The 21,889-nt window shown below is 39.2% G+C and overlaps 2 protein-coding genes and 1 pseudogene across 4 annotated transcripts; 2 read left to right on the forward strand and 1 right to left on the reverse strand.

Annotated features, from left to right (window-relative positions):
• Positions 1-11,672: 11,672 nt before the first annotated feature.
• On the forward strand, positions 11,673-15,287 carry LOC120292707 (annotated as a pseudogene).
• An 843-nt stretch (positions 15,288-16,130) lies between these two features.
• Positions 16,131-17,027, forward strand: LOC120292876 (calcium-binding protein KIC-like). The gene has a single exon (XM_039311400.1). The coding sequence runs from the start codon at positions 16,414-16,416 to the stop codon at positions 16,816-16,818; it is 405 nt and encodes a 134-aa protein (XP_039167334.1). The 5' UTR covers positions 16,131-16,413; the 3' UTR covers positions 16,819-17,027.
• Positions 17,028-17,390: 363 nt separating this feature from the next.
• Positions 17,391-20,218, reverse strand: LOC104442193 (serine/arginine-rich splicing factor RS31). 3 transcript variants are annotated; one of them, XM_010055548.3, is made up of 6 exons: positions 20,036-20,218; positions 19,763-19,899; positions 18,624-18,736; positions 18,258-18,487; positions 17,923-18,168; positions 17,391-17,778 (listed from the first exon to the last, which is right to left on the reverse strand). In XM_010055548.3, exons 2-6 carry the CDS (start codon positions 19,866-19,868, stop codon positions 17,748-17,750), a joined length of 726 nt encoding a protein of 241 aa, XP_010053850.1. In that variant the 5' UTR covers positions 19,869-19,899; positions 20,036-20,218; the 3' UTR covers positions 17,391-17,747. The 3 variants fall into 3 exon arrangements, with proteins under 3 accessions (XP_010053850.1, XP_010053849.1, XP_010053852.1); XM_010055547.3 differs by having other exon boundaries at positions 17,914-18,168; positions 20,036-20,216; XM_010055550.2 differs by lacking the exon at positions 20,036-20,218 and having other exon boundaries at positions 17,914-18,168; positions 18,624-19,281; positions 19,763-19,898.
• Between the last annotated feature and the right edge of the window lie 1,671 nt (positions 20,219-21,889).

The raw sequence follows: 21,889 nt of genomic DNA on the forward strand, positions 1-21,889 counted from the left end.
CTAACCAATATTGGTCACCAACTCCTGTTTGAGTTACTTACCAACATTTTTCTTTTTTATTATCAATTACCAACTTTTTTTTTGTCTCTCTTACAGATGCCTTCATTTTATCAACTCTTGTATGATTTACCAACCTTTATTTCTGTGACTTACTGATTTTCCTCCTATCGGTTATCACCAATTTTGATTTATTAAGTCTCATTTTTATCAACTCTTGTACGATTTACCGACCTTTATTTCCGTGACTTACTGATTTTTCTCCTATCGGTTACCAATCAATTTGATTTATCAAGTCTCATTTGAGTTGCTTTATCAAAATTTCTTTGTTTTTTCTATCGAGTTACAAACTTTGATTTGCCCTACTTAAGACCAAATAGATATTAATGACTAAATCAAATGAGAGTTGGTAACACAAAATTAGCCGATAACTTTATTACAAAAAATTAATAAATCGTTGGGAAAATTTTAAAAAAGGACCCAAAGTGTCATTATTTTCTCAAATAAGGGTAGAAGTAGACTTTGTTTCAAATAAGGACCTGAAGTGGCTTTGGTTGTTTCAAATATGGGCTTGAAGTAACTTTGGTTGTTTCAAAATAGGGACCCGACCTCGCCGGTTGCCAACCAGCTAACTTTTTCGATCGATCAAGGGTATTCTCATCATTTGGCATTTTCCCCTTTTCTTTTTATGGTTCTTCTTCTTCCTCTTTGTCGATGGCTACCAACCATCGATGATGCCCCAAAGGGCGGGGGCGAGGGTCGCCTTTGCCGGTGGAGGGCCATCCACGCTAGCCACGGTGCAAGGGATGGCGTTGCTTGGGCGTGGCGACCCTCACCCAGGGGTCATCTACGAGGTCGGCCTTCGCTAGCTACTAGTAAGGGCTGGCATGGGCAGCCCTCACCGGCGAGGGTGACCCTTGCCCAGCCCTCTGTGGGCACGCCGTGTGGTCGGCGGCCACTAGCGAAGAGGAAGAAGAAAAAAAAAAAAAAAGAGGAAAGAAAAAAGGCGGAAAATGGCAAAAGACAAAAATACTCTTGATTGTCGAAAAGTCAAGTCCTTATGTAAAACAAACATAATCACTTTAGGTCCTCATTTGAAATAACATTCACTTAGGAGCCTTTATTTGAGAAAGTGATGGCACTTCAGGTCCCTATTTAAAACAATGTTCACTTTGGGCCCTTATTTGAGAAAAAGATGGCACTTCGGGTCCCATTTTGAAATTTTCCCCTAAATCGTTAAATTAAAGCTAGCAACTTTACATAAGAGTTGGTAAATTTAATTTATATCTAAAAAAAGGTAAATAAAATTTGATAACAAATAAGATGTTTGGTAATTAAAAGAAAAGTCGAGTTGGTAGCAACTCGAATGAGAGCTAATAACACAAAACTAGTTGGTGACTTAATTGGAGAAAATGAGTGAGTTGCACTTATTATTAAGGTTAGTAATCTCTAAAAAAATTGGTAAATTCGAGGTGCTGCTAAGAAATGTAGATAAAAATCTGTCAATGACAAGCACAGTTGGCAAACAAGAAGTTTTGAGTAAAGATCCACAATTAAACAAAGGATTTCTAAATTGCAGCCACATTATTTATGATTTCTATCTATAAGTGTCAACGCCTAATTTTTTGCTTAAAGATAATTTGTATATGTTTTTTTTTTTCCTTTTAAATAGTCAAACTTGTTTTCCCACAAAAGAAAAAATTCATTTTATTAAAGGTCAAGTTGTTGGATTTTGAATTACTCAAAATGGGCAGAGCATTCGGTTCATGAATTGGGGTAGAGGGCAAGAGATTAGCTGAACAAGATTAAAAAAATGCGAGGCAAAGCAAGGAGGGAGGGCACGCAAAAGAAGGAAAGGAAAGGAGATGGGCGCGCAAGAAAGCAAGGAGAGCAGAGGATGATACGCAGGAAGTGGGCAGATTCATTTAGAAAGAACAGCAGATTTTATTGCACCGTTGCTGCTTAGTCAATCATTGCTGTTCGCCCCTTCATCATCATCGGTGAGTCAATCACGTTGGATCATCCGGTGTTGTGACCGCGGAATGCAAGGCTGTAATTTATGGTGGTGTGGAAAAAGACCGATTGTGAGAAGGTCTCGAGAATCACCTTTAGCGAAAGTGGGAGGGCCCGGGTTTAACCGACTCGAGGAGGATTTCGGATATTTGTTCACGTTCGTGCCAGAAAGCAGGCGTCGTTTTTTGAACCGATTTGATCACTTGTGTTGGGTAAATCATCGTTAAGATCATTGGAGTGATTGGTTCTAGAGACTTAACTCTCTTCTGTCTCTACGTTTTGTTAGACGGGAGATTTGTCCTTTGGAAGTTGCGACAGAGGCGTCACCTAGGTCGCGATCGGCGGACCGCCTTGGAATGTGCCGCTCCCAGGCCGATATTTGCCGACGCGGCCGGCGGGGGTCGGGGGTAGGCGCCTCTGCTCTGCCCCTCGTCCTTTGTCATCCTTTTTGGTATGTGTGATGGCGAGAGCTTGTCGGGGAACGAATGAGGGAACCTGAACTGGTGCAAAGTGGAATTGCACGTCATGATTTCATATAAAGAAAAGAAGAAGAAGAAGGAATATTCATGATTGCATAACGAGGTATCATTTAGTATTTGAATATTATTGCAAATTTAGATATGACTTTCATTTTCTCTTTGTCCATGTGGTGGATTTCATGATTAGAAATTCCATCCATATTTTGTCTGGACTGGCGTGCTTATTTTATACCCCACTTATGAGGGTCTTGCCCCAGGGCGTAATAACGATGTCAAGTATATTCTTTGCCCAACTCATATTAGATTTTACTTAGCATACCTTGACTGCACTTTGATTTTTTACTTTGTTTTTTTTGTCGGTCCTACTCTATGCCTACTTTACATTCACCCTCAGACTTTCGCATACGCCTCGCCAGCGTGGGAGTCGAAAAACCCACTCCTGAAACTTACTTGTCCCCATCCCATCCTCTCCTAAGAAGGTGGAGATTTGAACCCCTCACCTCCCCCTTCCATGTTGGAAGGGTGGCCACTGGGGCGAATCCCAATGATTTTTCACTTTGTTCATTTGGCTGGTGATTATATATATGTAATTTATTATGTTGTGCTCAACTATGAAATGTACCCAGGATTCATAACTGGATAAGGCTATGCGACATAATTAACAAAGCATGTTTAGGTACTGAAAGGGTGATAATCAGACAATTAGCATGACCAAATCCCCAGACCTGAATGCCTAGTTTGTGGAAGTAAGCGACCTCTTGTGCTTTACCTGGCTCCTAACCGGCTTCCGAAAAAGTTAATAGCGACTCTTAAAGTAGAAATGATTTCCATAATCAACTAAAGAAACTAATTTGCAATCAAAAGGGTTTGGAAAAACACACGCCAGCACGAGCAATGCCTCGCATTTGTGCCCACTTGATAATCCGTCAAACCTCCTCAGGTTCATCTCAAAAGGGTTGCAACAATAAGACATTCATAAGACATTGTTTTTTCTCATTACACGTAACATTTAAACATACAGATAAAAAAAAAAAAAGAGTTTAATGTTCTTTTCATTTGCAGTTGGCATAATGCAGCCACTGAGAATGGCATCCTTTGTTTTTTTTCTTTTTTTATATTAAAATATTTAAGGGTTAATACCCTGAAAAACCCCGAACTGGTACACTTGTGACAAATTTACCCCAAATTATTTTTTTTACCATGAAAAATCCCAAACTGGTAGACCTGTGACAAATTTACCCCGACTGACCATAAAAAACCATAAATTGGTACATTTATGACAAATTTACCCTAAACTAATTTATTCGACCGCAAAAAACCACAAACTGATAAATTTGTGACAAATATACTCTTCGCTAAATTGAATTAATATCACAAAAAAATCATAAAAATTGTAAACTTTGACAAACGGATCGTAAAATCCCAAATTGGTATACTAGTCAATTGTCACGTGTCATTTAACTTAATAATTTGATAATAAAATTTAACAAAAACTAACAAAAGGTAAATTTGTCACAAGTGTACTAGTTTGGGGTAAATTTGTCAAAGATATACCATTTTGGGGTTTTTGGTGGTCAAAAAAATGGTTTGGGGTAAATTTGTCACGAGTGTACCAGTTTGGGTTTTTTAGGGTATTAACCCAATATTTAAATAATAAATCAAACATTTATTTAATAACTTTGAGAACGGTTGAATATGATTCTATAAAATCTTAGATGGTATCAAAGTTAGAGGCCACGCTTAATACTAGGCAAAAAGACCGGATTAAACATAAGAGAAAAATGTTATAATATTTAAATAATAAATAAAGCTTTCATTTGACATTATAAATTTTTGAACGATCGGCTGTAAACCTATAAAATTTCACAGTTTAGAGCATCTTTTTTTGGTATTTTGGTCAAATAGAAGCATCTCTTGTTTAGGGAGCAGGTTGCGTGCATTTTTATTTTATATTTTTAGGTCCCAGGATTATATATATTGAATGAGCTAGTCTCTCGATTGAGCCGTCGTGGTATGATCCTTCCCGTAGTTGTCGCAATTAACAAAATAACTTCTACACCTGCTTTGGCGGACTTCGATTTAGTCTGGAAGTGGCGAAATGAGCCAGCAACTCGGTTTTCCACTCATATTTGTTAGATTGAATTTACAAATACAAAAATTATCCAATCAATACTAAACATGTTGTACGAGATGCCAATAAATTCTATACTTTTCGGTTTCACTGGTTTAGTCCTAAATCTTTGTGCGTAATTCTAATGTAACTTTTCCTATCAACTTTTGTCATAATAGTTGATGTGGCGATGTGCCACATAAGACAGCCGGTGATAATTTGATCATCACGTTAGCTATTCCGACGAAAATTGACTGAAGGATTATATTGAATTTTCGAGCGAAAGTTCAGGATTGAATTGACAAAATTAGAAAGTTTTAGACTGAATTAACATCTTTACAATATGTTTATGACTGATAGGTTAATTTTCCCAATTTAAAATGGGTGACACCGATTTTATTCATGGGATAAAATTAGTTATAAGGAGCGAAAATTAACTAATAATGGGCACCTGCGTTTTTTCGGCATTTGCGATGTCAATCATTAAAATGAAAATTTATTCCTTTTTTCTCTTTTTTCTACTACCATAATTAAAGAGTTATATAATATTATGATTTATCTATTTTTTTTTTTTTTTTGCGTCAGACAAAGTGACTGGACCAAAAAGAAATCTAAAGGAAGAGTGGTCCATCTAAAACACACTTTGATTCCAATCACGATTTAGATTCTAGTGAAACATTAATTATAGTCAAATGACAAATATGTAGCGAAGTAGGTACGGTATCGATGTTCTTATGTCGATTGTGTAGCTATATATATTCAATATACGTAGTTCATTTTACTATCCATTTATATGAGCCTTACCATGCCAATGATGTAATAGACTTTTTATCATTTGGACGGGACATGGAGGAGGACTTCTTATTTGATCACTTTTTCGTGTTTAATTTATTTTTAAATGGTTAGTTTTGTTTTTCAGCACGTTATTTTTTACATTTAAGGAAAAAAATTGTTAAAATTTGGAGCTTGAATTGGGTTGAGTATTGATTTGATTTGAATAGGGTTTGATCGAGCATCGGTTATTAAACTTCAATTACAAAAAAAAAAAAAAAAAGAGTAGTCGGTAGGGATCAAATAGGTAAATTCGGACCGAATTTGATTTCCGACCACTCAATCTCGACTTGACTCGACCCGCCCGATCTCCTCTTTCTTGATTCGTCTTTCGCTGAGTCGCTTTAATCGAAATGTCCTTGTGCCCCCACGAGAAAACAAAAGTAGAGGAGAGCCCAAAGCTTCATAGCTTTCCGGCTGTTTGTACGATGCTTATTCCCTTCCCATCATCAATCACTATCAAATTGCCATAAATGGTGGATCACGAGTTTAGGTTATGGGTAACAAAGTTTTCGCATCATTTCATTTACAAATGCCCCCGTGAATCACGATGGCTCCTTAAACAATTGATAAAAGAAAACTCTACAATTTTTAATGCGTTGGACTTCACTCACGTTAGACCTATTAATAAGTAGGTTAGGTCGAAAATGATTTAATCCAAATAGACCAATTTAACCCATTTCCATTCGGTGGAAATTTAGAGACCCGACTCAACGCATATTACTAAAAACTCTTCCTTATTTAACCAAATTCAAGAAAAGTTTCATCCAAATTGAGACGAGTGCGAAGTGGGTGAATGTGTGATTGAAAGACGGCGAGAGAGAATAAAAGAAAGTCATAAAAGTGTGTTGGATTTAAGTAAGTTGTAGACCTGTTTATGACCCAACTATAGCCCATTTAACACTTATATTATGTTTAAATACATTTATGACCCATTTACAGAATATAACTAACATATATAAAACTCAACCTATTATTATATACAAGTTAAGAAATATACTTATAACTTATTTTGACAGATTTAACTCGTGTCGTATGTAATTCACACTTTGAAATTCAAACAAGGTTCTATTTTTAAATAGTGTTAATCAGTGGTTCGAAACACTCGTTAATAAAACCCGTTCGATGCAAACATTTAATGTTTCATGTACTCGCAGGTAAGTTGAATGGTTGGTCGTCCTCAAACCCGACTTTGAGAATTTGATGGATTTGCATACGAGAGATGGTAAAAGGACCAGACTGACCGTCGGATGCCCACGATTATTTCCATTGCAACAAATAAAAAACAGCTTAGGTGCTATGGATGTGCAAAGTACAACTGTTGTAACGCTAGAAGTACAGAATCAAATGAGAAGTACTATGCACGATGAATAGAGAGGCTTGGGTTCACACTATTTTCATATTTTAAAAAAGGCAACACATCGACTTCTTGGGTCGACGAAAATAATCTGAAGAAGACGAATTGATTAAAATCACAGAGGTGAATCACAAGATCATCTGTACTAATCAAAATGATGTCGTTTTATTTGCCGTTCTTATATGATCTTTATTTCCTCTCTTATGCTTATTAATGTGCTTGAGCTGATTTTTATGAAGGATTTTTTGCAATGAGTTTGAATCTTGTTGATAGTTTTTGTTATTTAATATATCACAAAGCTAAATTATAAGCATAAAAGGATCATAACTTTAACCAAAAGATTTCCACTCAAGAAAGAATTTAGGTCAGAGTTATTGTGTATGATAGGGAGATAAGAGATTGAACTTCAGAGCGAGGTTGTAAATATATGCTTTAACCATCATAGATTTATTATCATTATTATCATCTCAGAATAGAATTTCAATGCAAAAGTTTTAAAAATACTCAAATTTTAAAAAGGGTCCTCATAATAAATAAATAAATAAATCTGTAAAGCTTCTCTTATTCGAGCACAGAAGAAGAGGAAATAACTGTTAAGGAAAGATGGATAATCATCCCGAGATTGATTGATCCATAGTAATGTTATGTTTAACCTCTTTCGCCAATTTCGCAAGGATTATTTTGGATCATTTAAATTTTAAGGGTGTGTCTATAGCTCTTCGTGATATTACAATAAATTTGTCTTCCATAATGGTCAACATGTGTATCCGTAACAAAATAACTACTACACCTCACTTCGGTGGACTTCGTTCTTGTCTAGATGGGGGCGAAATGGATCGAACAACTCATTTTTCCACTCATATTTGTCTGGCTGGGTTTAAAATGGATCACTTCGATTTTATAGATGCGTCAAAATAAATTATATAAAAACAAATACCAATTAAAAATGAGTCTAAATGGATATGACTCGGACTCGTCTTATTAGTTAGCTACATTAAACCTGTCTAGATTGTACTGCGGTTCACCTACGAGGATTTTATTTTATTTTTTTGAAAGAATTTCTTAGAATATTAGGGATAAGAGATCAATAATCTTTCAATTAGCACACGCTATTTTTCGGCATTTGTAATGTCAATAATTGAATGAAATTTATTCCCTTTTTTGTTTTTGTTTTTGTTTTTCTACTTCCATAATTAAAGTGCATATACTCTAAACGTACAATGTAAGGGGAAACTTAAGTTTAATTTTTCGCTTTTGCATCCTTTTGCTTAGTCAAACAAGTGATCGGTCCAAAAGTTAGATGTCTAAATGAAGGGTGGTCCATCTAAAATACACTTAGATTGTGTCTATTTCATTGAAACTTCAAGATTTGAAAAAAAAATTCCAAAAGATAATCACTTGTATCGCTTATAAAAATAAATTAATGAAAAATATTTTCATCACCCACAAAAATAATTAGTCATAAATTATTATTAATAACGAAAGTATTTTCTATTGACTAATTTTTCTAAGCGATATAACCAATTATTTTTCAAAAAAATTATTTTATATTTTGAATTTTCCGTGAAATAAATGCACCAATGAAACATATATTCTGATCGATCTGCAATGAAGTGGATATGGTATCTATGTTCTTATTGATTATGCCGATCCTCTAGTTGTATATTTTGTATATCCAGTTAGTTTTCCTCGCTATTTATATGGGCTTTTTCATGCTAAATACGTACCCGACTTCTTGCTATTTCGACGGGATCCCATGGAGGATGACTTTTCATTTACAATCCATTGTTTCTTATTTGCTATTTTTTGTTCATGTGTAATTTGTTTTTAGTTTTTTTTTTTTCCAGTATGCCATTTTGTATATTTAAGGAGAGAGTTTGCTAAGAATTGGAGTGTGGGTTGAGAAGGATATTGGCAGGAATCAGGGAGGGTTAGGTCGAGAATGGATCGTTAACATTATACTACGTAAAAATGGATTAAAGACCGAGTTAAAATGAGTTGATTTGCCTTGGACCTATTTTCGATCCATGCCCACCCACTCAAGTGGTCCGGTTTCGTCTCCATTTTTTTTTTTTGATCGGAGGTTTTGTCTCCATTTGCCCCGAAAGAAAACGAAAGTAGAGGGGAGGCACCATAGCTTCCGGTCAAATCACTATCAAATTTACAATATATGGCCGACCATTAGTTTAGGTTAAGGAGATAAATTATTTTAACCAACCTCTTTAATTAAATGGAATGGAATTTATTAACAGATGCCTCGCTGGCACTTTTTAAACAATCAGTGTGGAAAATTTTATAGTTTTGAGTGCACATGATTCCACTCTTATAATATATAATTCCTACTTTGATAATTGAACCGTCTCTTATTGAATATGGTTAATCAGTACCTTCGAGATAATTATTCATAAGATCCGTCCAATGTGAAATGACATAATCGTTTGTTAAGATAAACGTGGTCTTTTAAGTTGAGTGCCGATCATTACTAAACCTTCCGGATCCATCCAAACCTGAAAGATTAACATATTATGTTGGACGAGGCTATGCCCCTACTTAGTTAGACTAGGACAGACACTTAAAGAGCCTCTTTAATCAGGATGGACATGAGATGTACAATGCATGATATATAGACAGGCTTTAACCGATAAGAATATGTTATGTATGACCGATGTACAAGTGTTATAACCAGTACGAGCATAATCGCATGAATTAGGTACTACACTAGGAGCTTTAATAAGGTGCCTTTTTTTTTTTTTTTTTTCCTTCCCTCATTTCCCGGGAAGGGGAAAAAAAAAGAACAACTTCGAGATCGTGTTAACAATGGGCTCACGCTATTTCCATTTTTAGAATGATTATAGCACATTTTAACTTATTGAGTCGACTGAAATAATTTCGAGAAAACTGATTGATTAAAACCGGCGAATGGAAAAAGCTGCACATCATCATGAAAATGCAAGATCATTTGTATCGATCAAAACAACGTTGTTTCATTCACCGCTTTATGTTATTTTTCGTTCACTTTTATACAAACTTTATATCTTCTCTTTACACTTGTTAATGTGCTTAAGCTGAATTCTATGAAGGATTTTTGCAATGAGTTAGACTCTTGTCGATAATCCTTGTTAATTAACATTATTTAGAAAGCTAAATTATAAGTATAAAGAGTTTACAACATTAACCATATTTCCACTGTATATGACATTATAACTTTATTGATGAGTGAGATTGAACTTTAGGGAGAGATTGTAAATTGATTTTCTTAGACATCATAACCTTATAAACATTCTTTTAAAATAGAATTCGAATAATTAGGTTTATTAAAATACTCTAATTTTAGAGGACTCTTGTCGAAAGTACAATAAATCTGCGGGTGAGCAGTTTCCAAATTAGGTCGATCCAACCTTGCCACTTGGAAACCTATTCGCACAGGGTTGGTTCTCAATTTTGGAATTTGGAAGCAACCTCGTAAATCCTGGAACTGACTTTGGATTGAACTTATTGGTCCAATTTGATTCCAAGATTGGTCTAGGGAACTAGCCAAATTCTTTTCTTCTTTTTGGTTTAATTTTTTTGTATTCCTTGAAAGGATAAACTTACTTTTTCAAAGTATATATCCATCAACACAGAATATTTAGAACAATGATACTTAGCAACAAAACGACGAGAAGTAAAGCAATAGTAAAGACAAATAGAATTCTAAAGCAACAAGGAATTATACAACTCATTCCTTAGTCAAGCAAAATAAAAGTTAGTACCAATAGAATTCTTCACTTGCTAAAAGCAACAACTCATAGAAAGATGAACATGTGAAATAAAATTATAAAACATGAAGAGATTTAGGACTTAATTTTTTTTTTTTTTTTATGATTGAATTGGAAAAAGTGCAATAAATTTAGAATTTTTGGACAATTTTTTAAAGTTCAAAACACGTAACATAAAACATGAATTGTAGAACTTCATTCATCATTCATCCATAAAGATTGCTCCAAACTCTAAACACGGAAACAAAACAAACGACAAACATAGTTAAAGTGGGGTCAGTCCAAGATCGGTCTAAGGTGGGTCCGCTAATTCGGTTCAGCACCTCGATTGATGTCTAACCTAGACTGATGCTTACCCTTAAATGAATTTGTTTTTCCTCTTTCCTCAATTTTACCACGAATGAAGTGGCCATGAGGGCTATTTCGAACAATTCGAACTTCATCGTGTGTCTATAAAGCTATTCGACGGGTGGAAGTAGCTCGAGCCCAACAACGTTACCTAACTTCTTGCTCCCAAAAAAGGAGATCTATGACTGGTATTTGGGCCCACCTCCTCTCTCCAAATCGCCCCTGGACGGGTCACTCACCTTCAACGAGCCTCAGAACTCGGCTTCGTTAACGTTGCTGTCGACCCGAAACCGTGGTGGGCTGATGATGAGAAAGGCCCAGGATGTCCGAAACGGCCGTGGCGTCCTTTCCCTTCTCGATGGGCGGGGGCGTCCGTTCGGTAATTCGTTATCCGTTACGTCCTCAATGGTGGGAACTGGAAGCTGCAGCCTGCAGAGCAACAAAATGGCAACCGAGTAACCGCAGGATCAACCGCACAAGTGGTGGCCATCCCTTCGCTGGCGGGCGCTCACCTTCCTGCCTCCCCGACAATGGCGTTCATATAACCTCGGCTCTTGCTCTCCTTTTCTTTCCTCCCCTTTTCTTTCCTTTTCCCACCTCGGATCCTCCTCGTACCCCATTGCTCTGGAACGTCAACGTTCTTGTTTTTCACTTTTCTCGCTGGTGGGGACGGGCGGGTTTGACGCAGCTCGAAGAACGAATGATGGGTTTTGGTTTTGGTTTTGGTTGTGGTTTGGGTTTGGTGTGAGAATATGGTGGGTTTGGTGGCGCGGCAAGTGGGCTTCTGCGCGCGTCAAGCTCATCGTTGCCTCCTCCTTCCCTCCTCCTCCTCCTTCACCCTCACCTTGGACAGCAGCAACAGCAATCTCACGTTGCTCTCGGATGCCGACCCCGATCCTCGGGATCGGCATTCTCCTCTTTACCAAAGGGCCACCGTCCATTCTGCTGCAGCCATTGTTCCGTTCCTCGTGGGGTCGATCAACGGCGACTGGCTGTCTGAGCCGTTGCCGTCTCTCAATTCCCAGATTCACAGCCTGCTTCTTCCTCGGGTTCCTGGTTTCCGTGTGGTTCTTGGCCAGAATGAATTCTTTTGCCGTCCTCCCTGCCAGTGACGCCAGCTCGTTAAAGGATGGCAGCAATGATTCCGACTCCGATTACGTTGAGAAGGATCCTGCTGGGCGCTATGTTCGGGTATGTCCGCGCCTTTGATAAATGACACCTGAGTTCTATCCATTTCATGGAATGACATTGAAGTTGGATTAGCAACTATGATAAAATGCTTGATTTCAATAGGTATTACATTGTATACTCAATTGTGTATTAGTGCTGGTAAGCATCCGCCTATGAATGCAGAAATTACGGTGTTATAGGTGTTTGAGCTTCCTTAATTGATCAGCAGCATCAAGTAACATCAAAGTATGTTGTGGACATGGCACATCACATTCTACAGCAGCTTTTGCTTCTTGTACCGAATGTTCAAGTTCGTGATCCTGGCTTTTGTCTACTAAAGTTGTCTTGGATGGTTGTCAAGTTTTGACTGTTGTTATGTTAGCACTTTATATATGCTTCAGAAGTACTTTCATGGAGCAAAACTAGGTTGAATACATTATGCAATAGGGACTGCAAAAGTTGTTTTATCATCCTCCTTCTCCCAGCTATTGTTATCGGTGTTTTCTTTCCTTCTGTTGCAGTATAGCGAGATCTTGGGCAAGGGAGCTTTCAAGACTGTGTATGATCTCTCGTTCCCCTCACTCTCCTATTGAAGTTTGAAACTGTTTTTATTAAGCAGCTCTAGCAATATCCATGTGGAGATGAGAGAATTTTGTTAACACCAGAAAATCTTCTGCCTCAGATATAAGGCATTTGACGAAGTTGAAGGAATAGAAGTTGCATGGAACCAAGTCAAAATTGATGATGTCTTGCAGTCACCAGAAGATCTGGAAAAACTCTATGTGGAGGTTCATTTGCTGAAAATGTCGAAGCATGAAAATATCCTAAAGTTTTACGATTCCTGGGTGGATGACAAGAAGAAAACTATTAACATGATTACTGAACTCTTCACATCAGGAAGCTTGCGGCAGTATGTTCTCTTGAGTTTCTTGTCCATTTTACTCACATCGTTTGGTTTATTTATTAATTAATTTTTATTTCATAAAATTTTATTTCTTCTTATTCAAGCCTTTCCTCTGAACAGTCACTCCAGGTCAGATTTATGGACTTAATCAGAGTAATCATGCCACTTTTGGCTGTCAGGTATCGCAAGAAGCATAAAAATGTGGACATGAAGGCAATAAAAAATTGGGCAAGGCAGATTCTTCAAGGTCTGGCCTACCTACATAGTCAAAACCCTCCAATCATTCACAGAGATCTGAAGTGTGACAATATTTTCGTAAATGGAAATCATGGAGAAGTTAAAATTGAGATCTTGGGTTAGCAACTGTTATGCAGCAACCAACAGCTCGGAGTGTTATAGGTGAGAGACTAGTTCGTCTGCTTTGAGATAGTAGATTTGATGAACTTTTATAGTTTTTATGTATTTTCTGCAGGAACTCCTGAGTTTATGGCACCAGAGCTTTATGAAGAGAACTATAATGAACTTGTTGACGTATACTCTTTTGGGATGTGCATGTTGGAGATGGTTACTTGTGAATATCCCTACAGTGAATGCATAAATGCAGCTCAGATATATAAGAAAGTTACCTCGGTAAAGTCACCAATAATCATTTAATGCTCTGTCATCTTTAAAAGTTCCAGATAATCTCTTTCTGTTGGAGCATCTAGTTTTATTTTTGTGCTTTGCTGCAGGGGGTAAAACCTGCTTCTCTTAGTAAGGTGAGTGATCCTCAAATTAGGGAGTTCATTCAAAAATGTCTCGTTCCAGCAAGCGATAGGCTTTCTGCAAAGGAGCTTCTGACTGACGCCTTCCTTCAAACTGAGAATCCAAAGGAATTGATTCGTGATCCTTTGTCATTGCCTAATTTAAGCCCCAGGTCATTAAATTTGTCAGGTCCTCTATCCATGGATGTTGACACTGACTATAAGCTGCTGTCCTTAAGCACCTGTAGTAGAAGCAACAAGGAAAATCTGCATTGCCCCGTTCTAGAATTTCAGAGGACGAATAACAATAATGAGTTCAGGCTGAAAGGAATGAAAAATGAAGACAACACTGTTTCATTGACCTTGCGTATTGCTGACTCAGCTGGTTAGTTTAAATGCATTCTGACTGTTCTCTCTTCTTCCCTTGAAGTATCTCTTCAACCTTGACCGTGGTAACATTTGCAAGGTAATAACATGTAATTGGCTGCTCTCTCTCTCAGGTCGAGTCAGAAACATACATTTCCTCTTTTACCTTGAAAGTGATACTGCACTCTCGGTGGCGGCGGAGATGGTTGAACATTTGGAGTTGGCAGATCATGATGTCACCTTCATTGCTGAGTTTATTGACTTTCTAATAATTAGACTTCTACCTGGTTGGAAGCCCTCCTCCAATTATATGTCGCATGGAGTGGGGGTACCCGGAATTTCCTCAGTTCATGGGAAAGACAAAGTCTCAGAAGGTAGCCTGTCGGTTTCAATACTAACGAGCGTGCCTGCTGAACTAGTGAATAAGCAAGACGATGGTCTTATTTTAGATGCAGGTCTGCCGGATGTTAGGCTGCAAGGCATTCAGGGTGACTCTTATGATAGCATTGGCAGAACCATTTACGACAATGGCTTTTATTCGTCTCAGCACCTGGCTAATTTGGGAGATCAAGACTCAGGGGCATCGGTTGCTTCAGAGATACTAGAACATAAACATGATGAAGCAGCTGAATTTGTAGATTGTACCATGGACGGATTATGCAATGACTCGAGTGGGTATGCCTCCGAGGATTTTGGGGATTCACATTATGAGGATTGCAGACCGTCTGAGAATGATATTAGAGCAGGAGACTGTTTCCAAATGAACAACTTTCTGAGGAACTCAACATCGTCCTTTGCCGATTTGAGCGGAATATCTAACGTCATGAGCCTCACAAGCAGCTGTTCTTCGTTATCATTTGCGGAGAAAGATATGGATCTTGAGCTGAAGTTGGAACTAGATGCAATTGAAGCACAATATCAGCATTGGTTTCTTGAACTTTCAAGAATGAGAGAGGAAGCTTTGGAGGCCACCAAGAAGAGATGGGTGACAAAGAGAAAGCTAACTATTCATTAATAATAACACCTGCTGCGATTCTCCTAGGCTGATCAATACATCTGCACACTTTGGGTTCTCCTGTCGAGTAACTTGCCACCGTTTCTTTTCTTCTCACTTGTACAAGATCTTATCATATGAGCTATAATCCCCGGACAATATGTTAGATGCGGTTTGTCCTGCTGCCCAACCATCCCAAATTTATGCTTCGTTTGAAGTTCTCTTTGCAGCTCTTCTCGGCAAGCGTAATTCTATTTTAATATGGTTGCCTCTCTTTTCAGTCTATGCAGGAGGCATGAGTATAATCCCGCGTAAAAGTCATCATTTCTTTTTCTAATAAGTAACCCTTGCAAAGAATGAAAGCAAGAGAGAGACCCTTCTTTCGCTACTTAATATCAGGTCATACCACTGAATGCTGACCTCACTATTTTCATGTTTCTCTGGCTATAACAAAGACAAGAATCTACATGGTCATGTCCTAAGCAATAAATCAGCCTACGGACTGTGCCAATACATCCTTCCCTCATACTAGGTAGCCACCATTCATCCTAATGTTGCTATGCTCTGGTTTGCCATGGTGTTTCATAGGGAAGAGGAGATTTCAGGAGTTACTAACCCAAATGCATAATCACATGTTGAAGTTTTGTGTGGACTAATTTTTGCCAGGCTTCATGGGTTAGACCTGTTTTCCCCGCCCCCCTTTTGAAATGAGAAAATTTCAATAATAAACCGATCAAAATAAGATGATGACAGTGCGAGCGACTCACGCCTCTCCGTTTTGTTTGGGCGTGAATTATTAAATTGGACGGCAGATGTCATTTGGAAAAGAACAGAAGGAAGAATAAGCATTTTAGAAGCAACCAACGGGATGGTGATGGAGAGAAAGGAAGCTTCTCAGAAGCTGCAGCTCCGGACAAATTAAGCTATCTTTCTGGCCTGACCTTGGAGATCCTGTATTCCCTCCCATCCAAACGGTAGGCACTTTCCTAGAAGTCCTTCCCCGCGAGAGAATACAGGGCATAAGGAACAGGTTCTCTCTTGGTTAGGTCTTATCACCGACGTTGATTTTCCCAATATGGGTGGCTTGTATGGTGGACACCTAAGCCCTGTTCCAGTTGACAACTTCAAATCGCCCCGGATCCCATCCCCACCACCCTGCCTATATTATCCAAGAAAAACCCATCACAGTTTCCACCCCATCAAGAACTCCTTCCCTTTCACATGACCCATCTGCTAAGATTTGCCATCACAGGCGCTTCTTTCGCATCTCAAAAGCTCGCCCATCTCACTGATCAGGCTGGTGAGTTGTAGCCTCGAGAGAGGAAAGTGACCGTTCCAAGGAAATGGCAGCCACCAACAACGACCGGGAGTTTGAGGACATGTTGCCGGTGATGGCAGAGAAGCTCGATGTGGAGACTTTCGTGTCGGAGTTGTGTGGGGGATTCAGGCTCTTGGCGGAACCCGGAAGTGGTTTGATAACATCAGAGAGCCTGAGAAAGAATTCAGCCCTTCTGGGAATGGAAGGAATGAGCGTAGAAGAGTCCGAGGCGATGGTGAAAGAGGGAGATCTCGACGGGGACGGTGTCCTTAACCAAACAGAGTTTTGCATCCTGATGGTGAGGCTCAGCCCTGAATTGATGCAAGATGCAGAGGCTTGGCTTCAGAAGGCCCTTGATGAGGAGCTCGCCAAAGCTTCCGGTCAGACTCGTGTTCCTCCGACGAGTTCAGAAGAATTTTCCAATCACTAAACGGTGCCCAGTTTGTAACAAAGGCGATGGAAGGACTCATCGAATTTCTTTCCATCGCGGATGGTCCTTCCAGTGGAATAAGTAGGAAAGAGTTTAGGACTACGTGAACCACACGTTCACTTTTCATGTTCCTGCATCTACTGCATCTATTGACAATGCCCAAAAGCCAGTTGCAGCTCATCTGTTTCATTGGTTACATTCCCATCGTACGAATGGGCATCATACCATACATATCTACTGCAGAATCATTAGACATCGCATCTGCCCATTTTCTTCAAAATCTGTTAGGCAGCAAAATCCATCATGCTACTCCTTGCGTAGCTCCAAAAAAAGATGACACAAAATGACCCGCCCAAAAAGAACAACCAGGTTGTCGCAAACTCCACATGTACATCATTATGCACAATAAGCAGCATTCTCTTCTAACTTGCAAATTGTTCTAATAAACAGAAAGTGTTTTGCACATTAATTCCCGACTTTAGACAGGTAACAGCCCTTTCAAGTACAAAATTGGCCCCAAAAATAGGCTCCTACATTCTTGACTATGCCTACGTTCATGACTATGAAGCTCATAACAAAAATGGAACATTTAATGGGACACCAAGAATGTGCTTCACAATTGTACATATCAATTCCCATCAATATAGAAGGCACAAGATGCAGATAATTTCTCGACAATCTTCAGTAAAGTAGAAGGTTCTTCCACATGAAGGGCGAATTAACAGCAGCCAACTCAGGGTTACCAAATGCAAGAAAGCAACAGGGTTCAACATTAATGATCATCCAGAGATCATTTAAGTGCAACAAGCAGGTCCAGAGAGAGAGAGGAGAATATTCTCCACAAAAAGTCCCTAAAACTACACAAGTAACAAGTCTGCAGCTATCTATTTGGTTTAATCTCCACATTCTACTCAGCTTCTTGAGGACCTTCAAGTTCTTGATCTTCGAACAGGAGAGCGGCTGTTCAAATGGACAAAAAGAAAAAAGTCAAGAACCATCACTCACATATATTATGACAACAAGTCCTCATTAAGGCCAAAAAGAAAGTCTTCATCGAGCAAATTCATAAGCCTTCTTCAAAAGGGAGAATGGTACCTGCGGTACCTGCCGTATTCTGGACTCCTCTGACGATCATAAGCTGCACCAGCTGGACCATTGTATCGATCATACACTGGGCTTCGAGCTCGACCATAATCAGGACTTGGTCGCCGATGGTACAGTGGGCTAGGTGACCTCCTGTAAGGACTATCCGCACGCCGACCTCCTCTTCTAGGGCTGCCATATCTTTCATCCCTCTCACCATCATCCTTCAAAGCATATTCAACTGAGACAACTCTGTCCAATATCTTGCTGCAAAAGTGCAAAATCATCTTCAATGTACTGATTCCAGATTTGCAAAGCAGAAAACACAATAAATAAACATAAAAAGCATTTATTGCCTCATGTGAGTGCACTCCAAAGCTTTTGTAGCCTCCTCTTGACTCTCAAACTGCACAAACGCAAAGTTGCGACGTATACGAACATTAAGAACCTTTCCATAAGCTTCAAAGTGTCTTTCTATGTCACGAACTCCTGTGCGAATGGGATCAAAGTTGATGACAAAAAGAGTCTTAGTGGGCCTCTGGTTAGTCACCGACCTAGAACCATCTCGATGCCGTCCCCTTTCTCCCTAGAAAAGGTGAAAAAACCAATCAAATGAACTTTATTGGACCAAGAACCACTCTGAACGTTTTAGCAAATGCAAACAAAAAGCTCAACGACGAGACAAAAATTGTACATAAACGCGTAAGCAAACAAAAACACACCTTAGCCCACTCCACTGACAACCTGCGCCTGTCATAACCAAATGGCATGTTATCCACCCCACGAATGGCATCTGCAGCATCACGCTCGTCCTCGAAATAGACAAAAGCAAACCCTGCCATGAATTAAAAGTTAAGAGGGAGATATAAAAGCAGGACAGTTGGAGAACAGAAATGCGAATAACTAAATCATTTTCCTTTTCCCTAGCTGAAACTAGAAACGTACGACACCTGCATATATGAGAAGGGCTGATGTACAGAAAGTTTGAAGAGGCGTGGCAAGCTGAACTAAGTCATGGTGGTGGCATATTAAATGTCTAAATCCAAGGTTTCAGTTCTGAGATGTCATTGCTAAAGCAAGCTTCAGTTCAGCATTCAGAGACGAATCAGAAACGGAAGTTGGCGTGACAGGATGCACTGATCCCCCTATATCTGTCGTGATCGATAGACAGGGCAATAAAATCGATAGAGCCTGGCGTGACCATTCTTGTAAGATGGCAACTTATAGCAGTGAGGAGGATGAGTGAAGGATGAGGAAGTGCAAGGAATGCAGTATGGTGCCATCTGAATGTGGCGGGAGAGCAGGCAAGCATGAAGCATTCCTTTCCAAAAGGAATGTTGTGCAGAGATGTCTCAGCTCATTTTCCTTTAGTAGAGATTCCTGCGTCAAAAGAAACACTTAAATATGGAGACTTCTCCAATTAAATCGAAAATTCCTCGGCTGCAGGCAACCACGCGAGGGCGACCCACAAATCTAGTGCAACTCACATCTTATTCTACAAAAGCTTAGACAAGCTTTTCTTTCCATTTCATTTCCATTCACAGTTAATCCATCCATGTGTTCCAGTAAGCTAAATCTTCCTGCCCCCAAAACATTGCCTGCTACTTGCCATTGAATTCAATTCTTTTATGGCTACAAGATCGGCAGGTAGCCGCACTTATTCCCTCTGGTGCGCATCACGCATATATCGTCAGTCAAATTAGCGCAATCAAGTCCGAAATAAAAAGAACACCTAAAGCAAGGCAGCCAAGCGACCGCGCAACCCGAAATCAGCACGGCATATCGGACACTACATCCTTAAGCACGCGATCTCACGTGGGGTCCAAGCCCTAATCAGGAACCGGAAGAGAAAAGCAATTACCGGACTTCATGTCGACGCGCTCCACCCTGCCGTACTTGGAGAAGAGGCGCTCGAGCTCCGATTGGCGCGTTTCGTACTCGAAGTTGCCCACGAAAACCGGCCTCATTTCGGCTGATCGAGGAAGCCCAAGATTCCACCTGCCAAGGGAGTCGCAGAGACGAATCAAAAACCTCGACTTTGCAGGATGCGGAAAAACTCAAAAAGGGCGGGACACGACTCCTCGCCATAGCTAGTCCCCTAATGCTTCTATGGAGAACAGCGTTCCCAACAAACCTCGCGGCTCGAAAGCTTCTCGGCAGACGAATGGAGAGAGAGAGAAGGGTAGAGAGAGAGAGAGAGAGTGTGTGTGTATGTGTGTAATGGTGGAAGCTCGGTACTGGGATTTCGATGGGGACGACCGATCGACGACAGGAAACCCTAGGACCGGGAGGAAGACGGGGGGTTTCGTACTCGGATCACCGTCGAGTCGGTGACGTTATCAAATTTCCTTGCCTAGGCCCTAGACCCCGTCCTCGAAAATCTAGCCGTCGAAGTCCGTCCGCCGTGGCGCGGGCTGGTCCGTCGATTGGCACAGGGTCGGTTTGGGCTACTCCGAAAATGGGGCGGGCCGGTTCGGAAGAGGCCCAAAGCATGTGATTGGAGAAATCTTTATTTCTCGCAAATTCCATCTGTTTAGAAATTCCTTTTTAAGTAGCTCGACATATTCTTTTTTTGTTTTTTTTTAACCTTAGTTTTTGTATGTGATTCCGGAAAATATGGAACTGGATCTATATTTCCTCAAGCACATTGAAATGCCAGATCGACTTATTCTATCACCGATACTGAATAGTGAAATACAATCTCGCACCTAAATTACCGTTTAATAATTTTTTAAGTAGAATCTCATTATGGATTCCTCCCTTTTCGTACATAGATATGTTCCATCTAAGATGAGATTGCAAATCAAATATACCTACTTAACTCAGCTTACGTTACATTTCGCTGCCCTTTACCCTAGCTAAAAGAAACGCCACCTTCTTTTGTCTCTTACACAGCCATTAATTTTAACTAAATAAAAGTTGATCTCGAAAACGATCTCTAGAATTTCGACACTAGAGTGTGGATCGTCTATCAATTACATGCGATATCTTTTCTATATGTACGGTAATCATCAATAATTTCCAACCGAAGGAATAATAATTTGCCAATTGGATATAATTTCTCTTGTCTTCTTCTTTTTACACAAAGATTTCCATCCATCTAGCATTTAGCAACGGCTCGAGTGAAAAGGAGACAAACGCTATGAAAAAAGGCTCATTTTTTCTTTTTCTATGTAAATTATAGATTTGATGAGAATTTCAATTTTTTTTTTCTCTTTTAATGTTAAAACGCAAGGGTCAGAGATCGTGGTACACGGGGTGCGGTCCCGATTCCGTGATTGACTCCCGTTGCGGGCGCACGAAGGACTTCCCGAAATTTCCGTTTGGGTGGGCAAACGACCGAGTCATTATTACATTCGGTCAACTCGAATATTTCCATGCATTTCAGTTGCGTTTTCGATCTCGTACCTCAATGTCGAGTGAGACTTCAATCGCCGGTTGGCAACTTGGCACTCCACATCGATTATGTACCTCGTCTTCCCAAATTCTGTACCGCTAGTTCGATTATATCAGTGTTGGTACAAGCGATTTTATATCTACGCTGCTTGAGAAGAGGATCTCACCGAATATCTCGAAATAGTTTGCGGACTGAATCGGAATCGATAAAAACGAAATAAAGAAAAGAGCCTGGAAAAAGTATATAGAAAAGCCAATTTTTTCCCCGCTCTATTGGTGTTGCCATATTAAGCTTTAATAGTCATGAAAATAGTTTAATAGATTAATATGACGAAAAATCTTAAACTGATATTCATGTGATAAATTTTATTTGAATGTATTTTTTTACTATAAAAATCTTAAATTAATACATTTGTGACGTATTTATCTTCTATTAGTTTTCATTAAATTGGATTAATATAACGAAAAATCATAAACTAATAAATTTGTGACAAACAAAGGGTAAAACTTTAAATCTCTACATTTTCAATTATCATATGCCACTTAACTCAATAATTTGACTGTAAATTTTAATGAAAATTAACGGATAAAT

The sequence above is a fragment of the Eucalyptus grandis genome, chromosome 4, assembly GCF_016545825.1.
Source record: "Eucalyptus grandis isolate ANBG69807.140 chromosome 4, ASM1654582v1, whole genome shotgun sequence".
Taxonomy (NCBI): Eukaryota; Viridiplantae; Streptophyta; class Magnoliopsida; order Myrtales; family Myrtaceae; genus Eucalyptus; species Eucalyptus grandis.

Excerpts from the sequence above, each read along its gene's own strand:
- LOC104442193 (XM_010055547.3), bottom strand. The coding sequence starts at position 19,868 with ATGAGGCCGGTTTTCGTGGGCAACTTCGAGTACGAAACGCGCCAATCG. Across the intron at positions 18,737-19,762 it reads GCGCGTCGACATGAAGTCCG|GGTTTGCTTTTGTCTATTTC; the intron begins GTAATTGCTTTT and ends AATTCATGGCAG. Across the intron at positions 18,488-18,623 it reads TGTCAGTGGAGTGGGCTAAG|GGAGAAAGGGGACGGCATCG; the intron begins GTGTGTTTTTGT and ends CACCTTTTCTAG.
- LOC120292876 (XM_039311400.1), top strand. The coding sequence starts at position 16,414 with ATGGCAGCCACCAACAACGACCGGGAGTTTGAGGACATGTTGCCGGTG.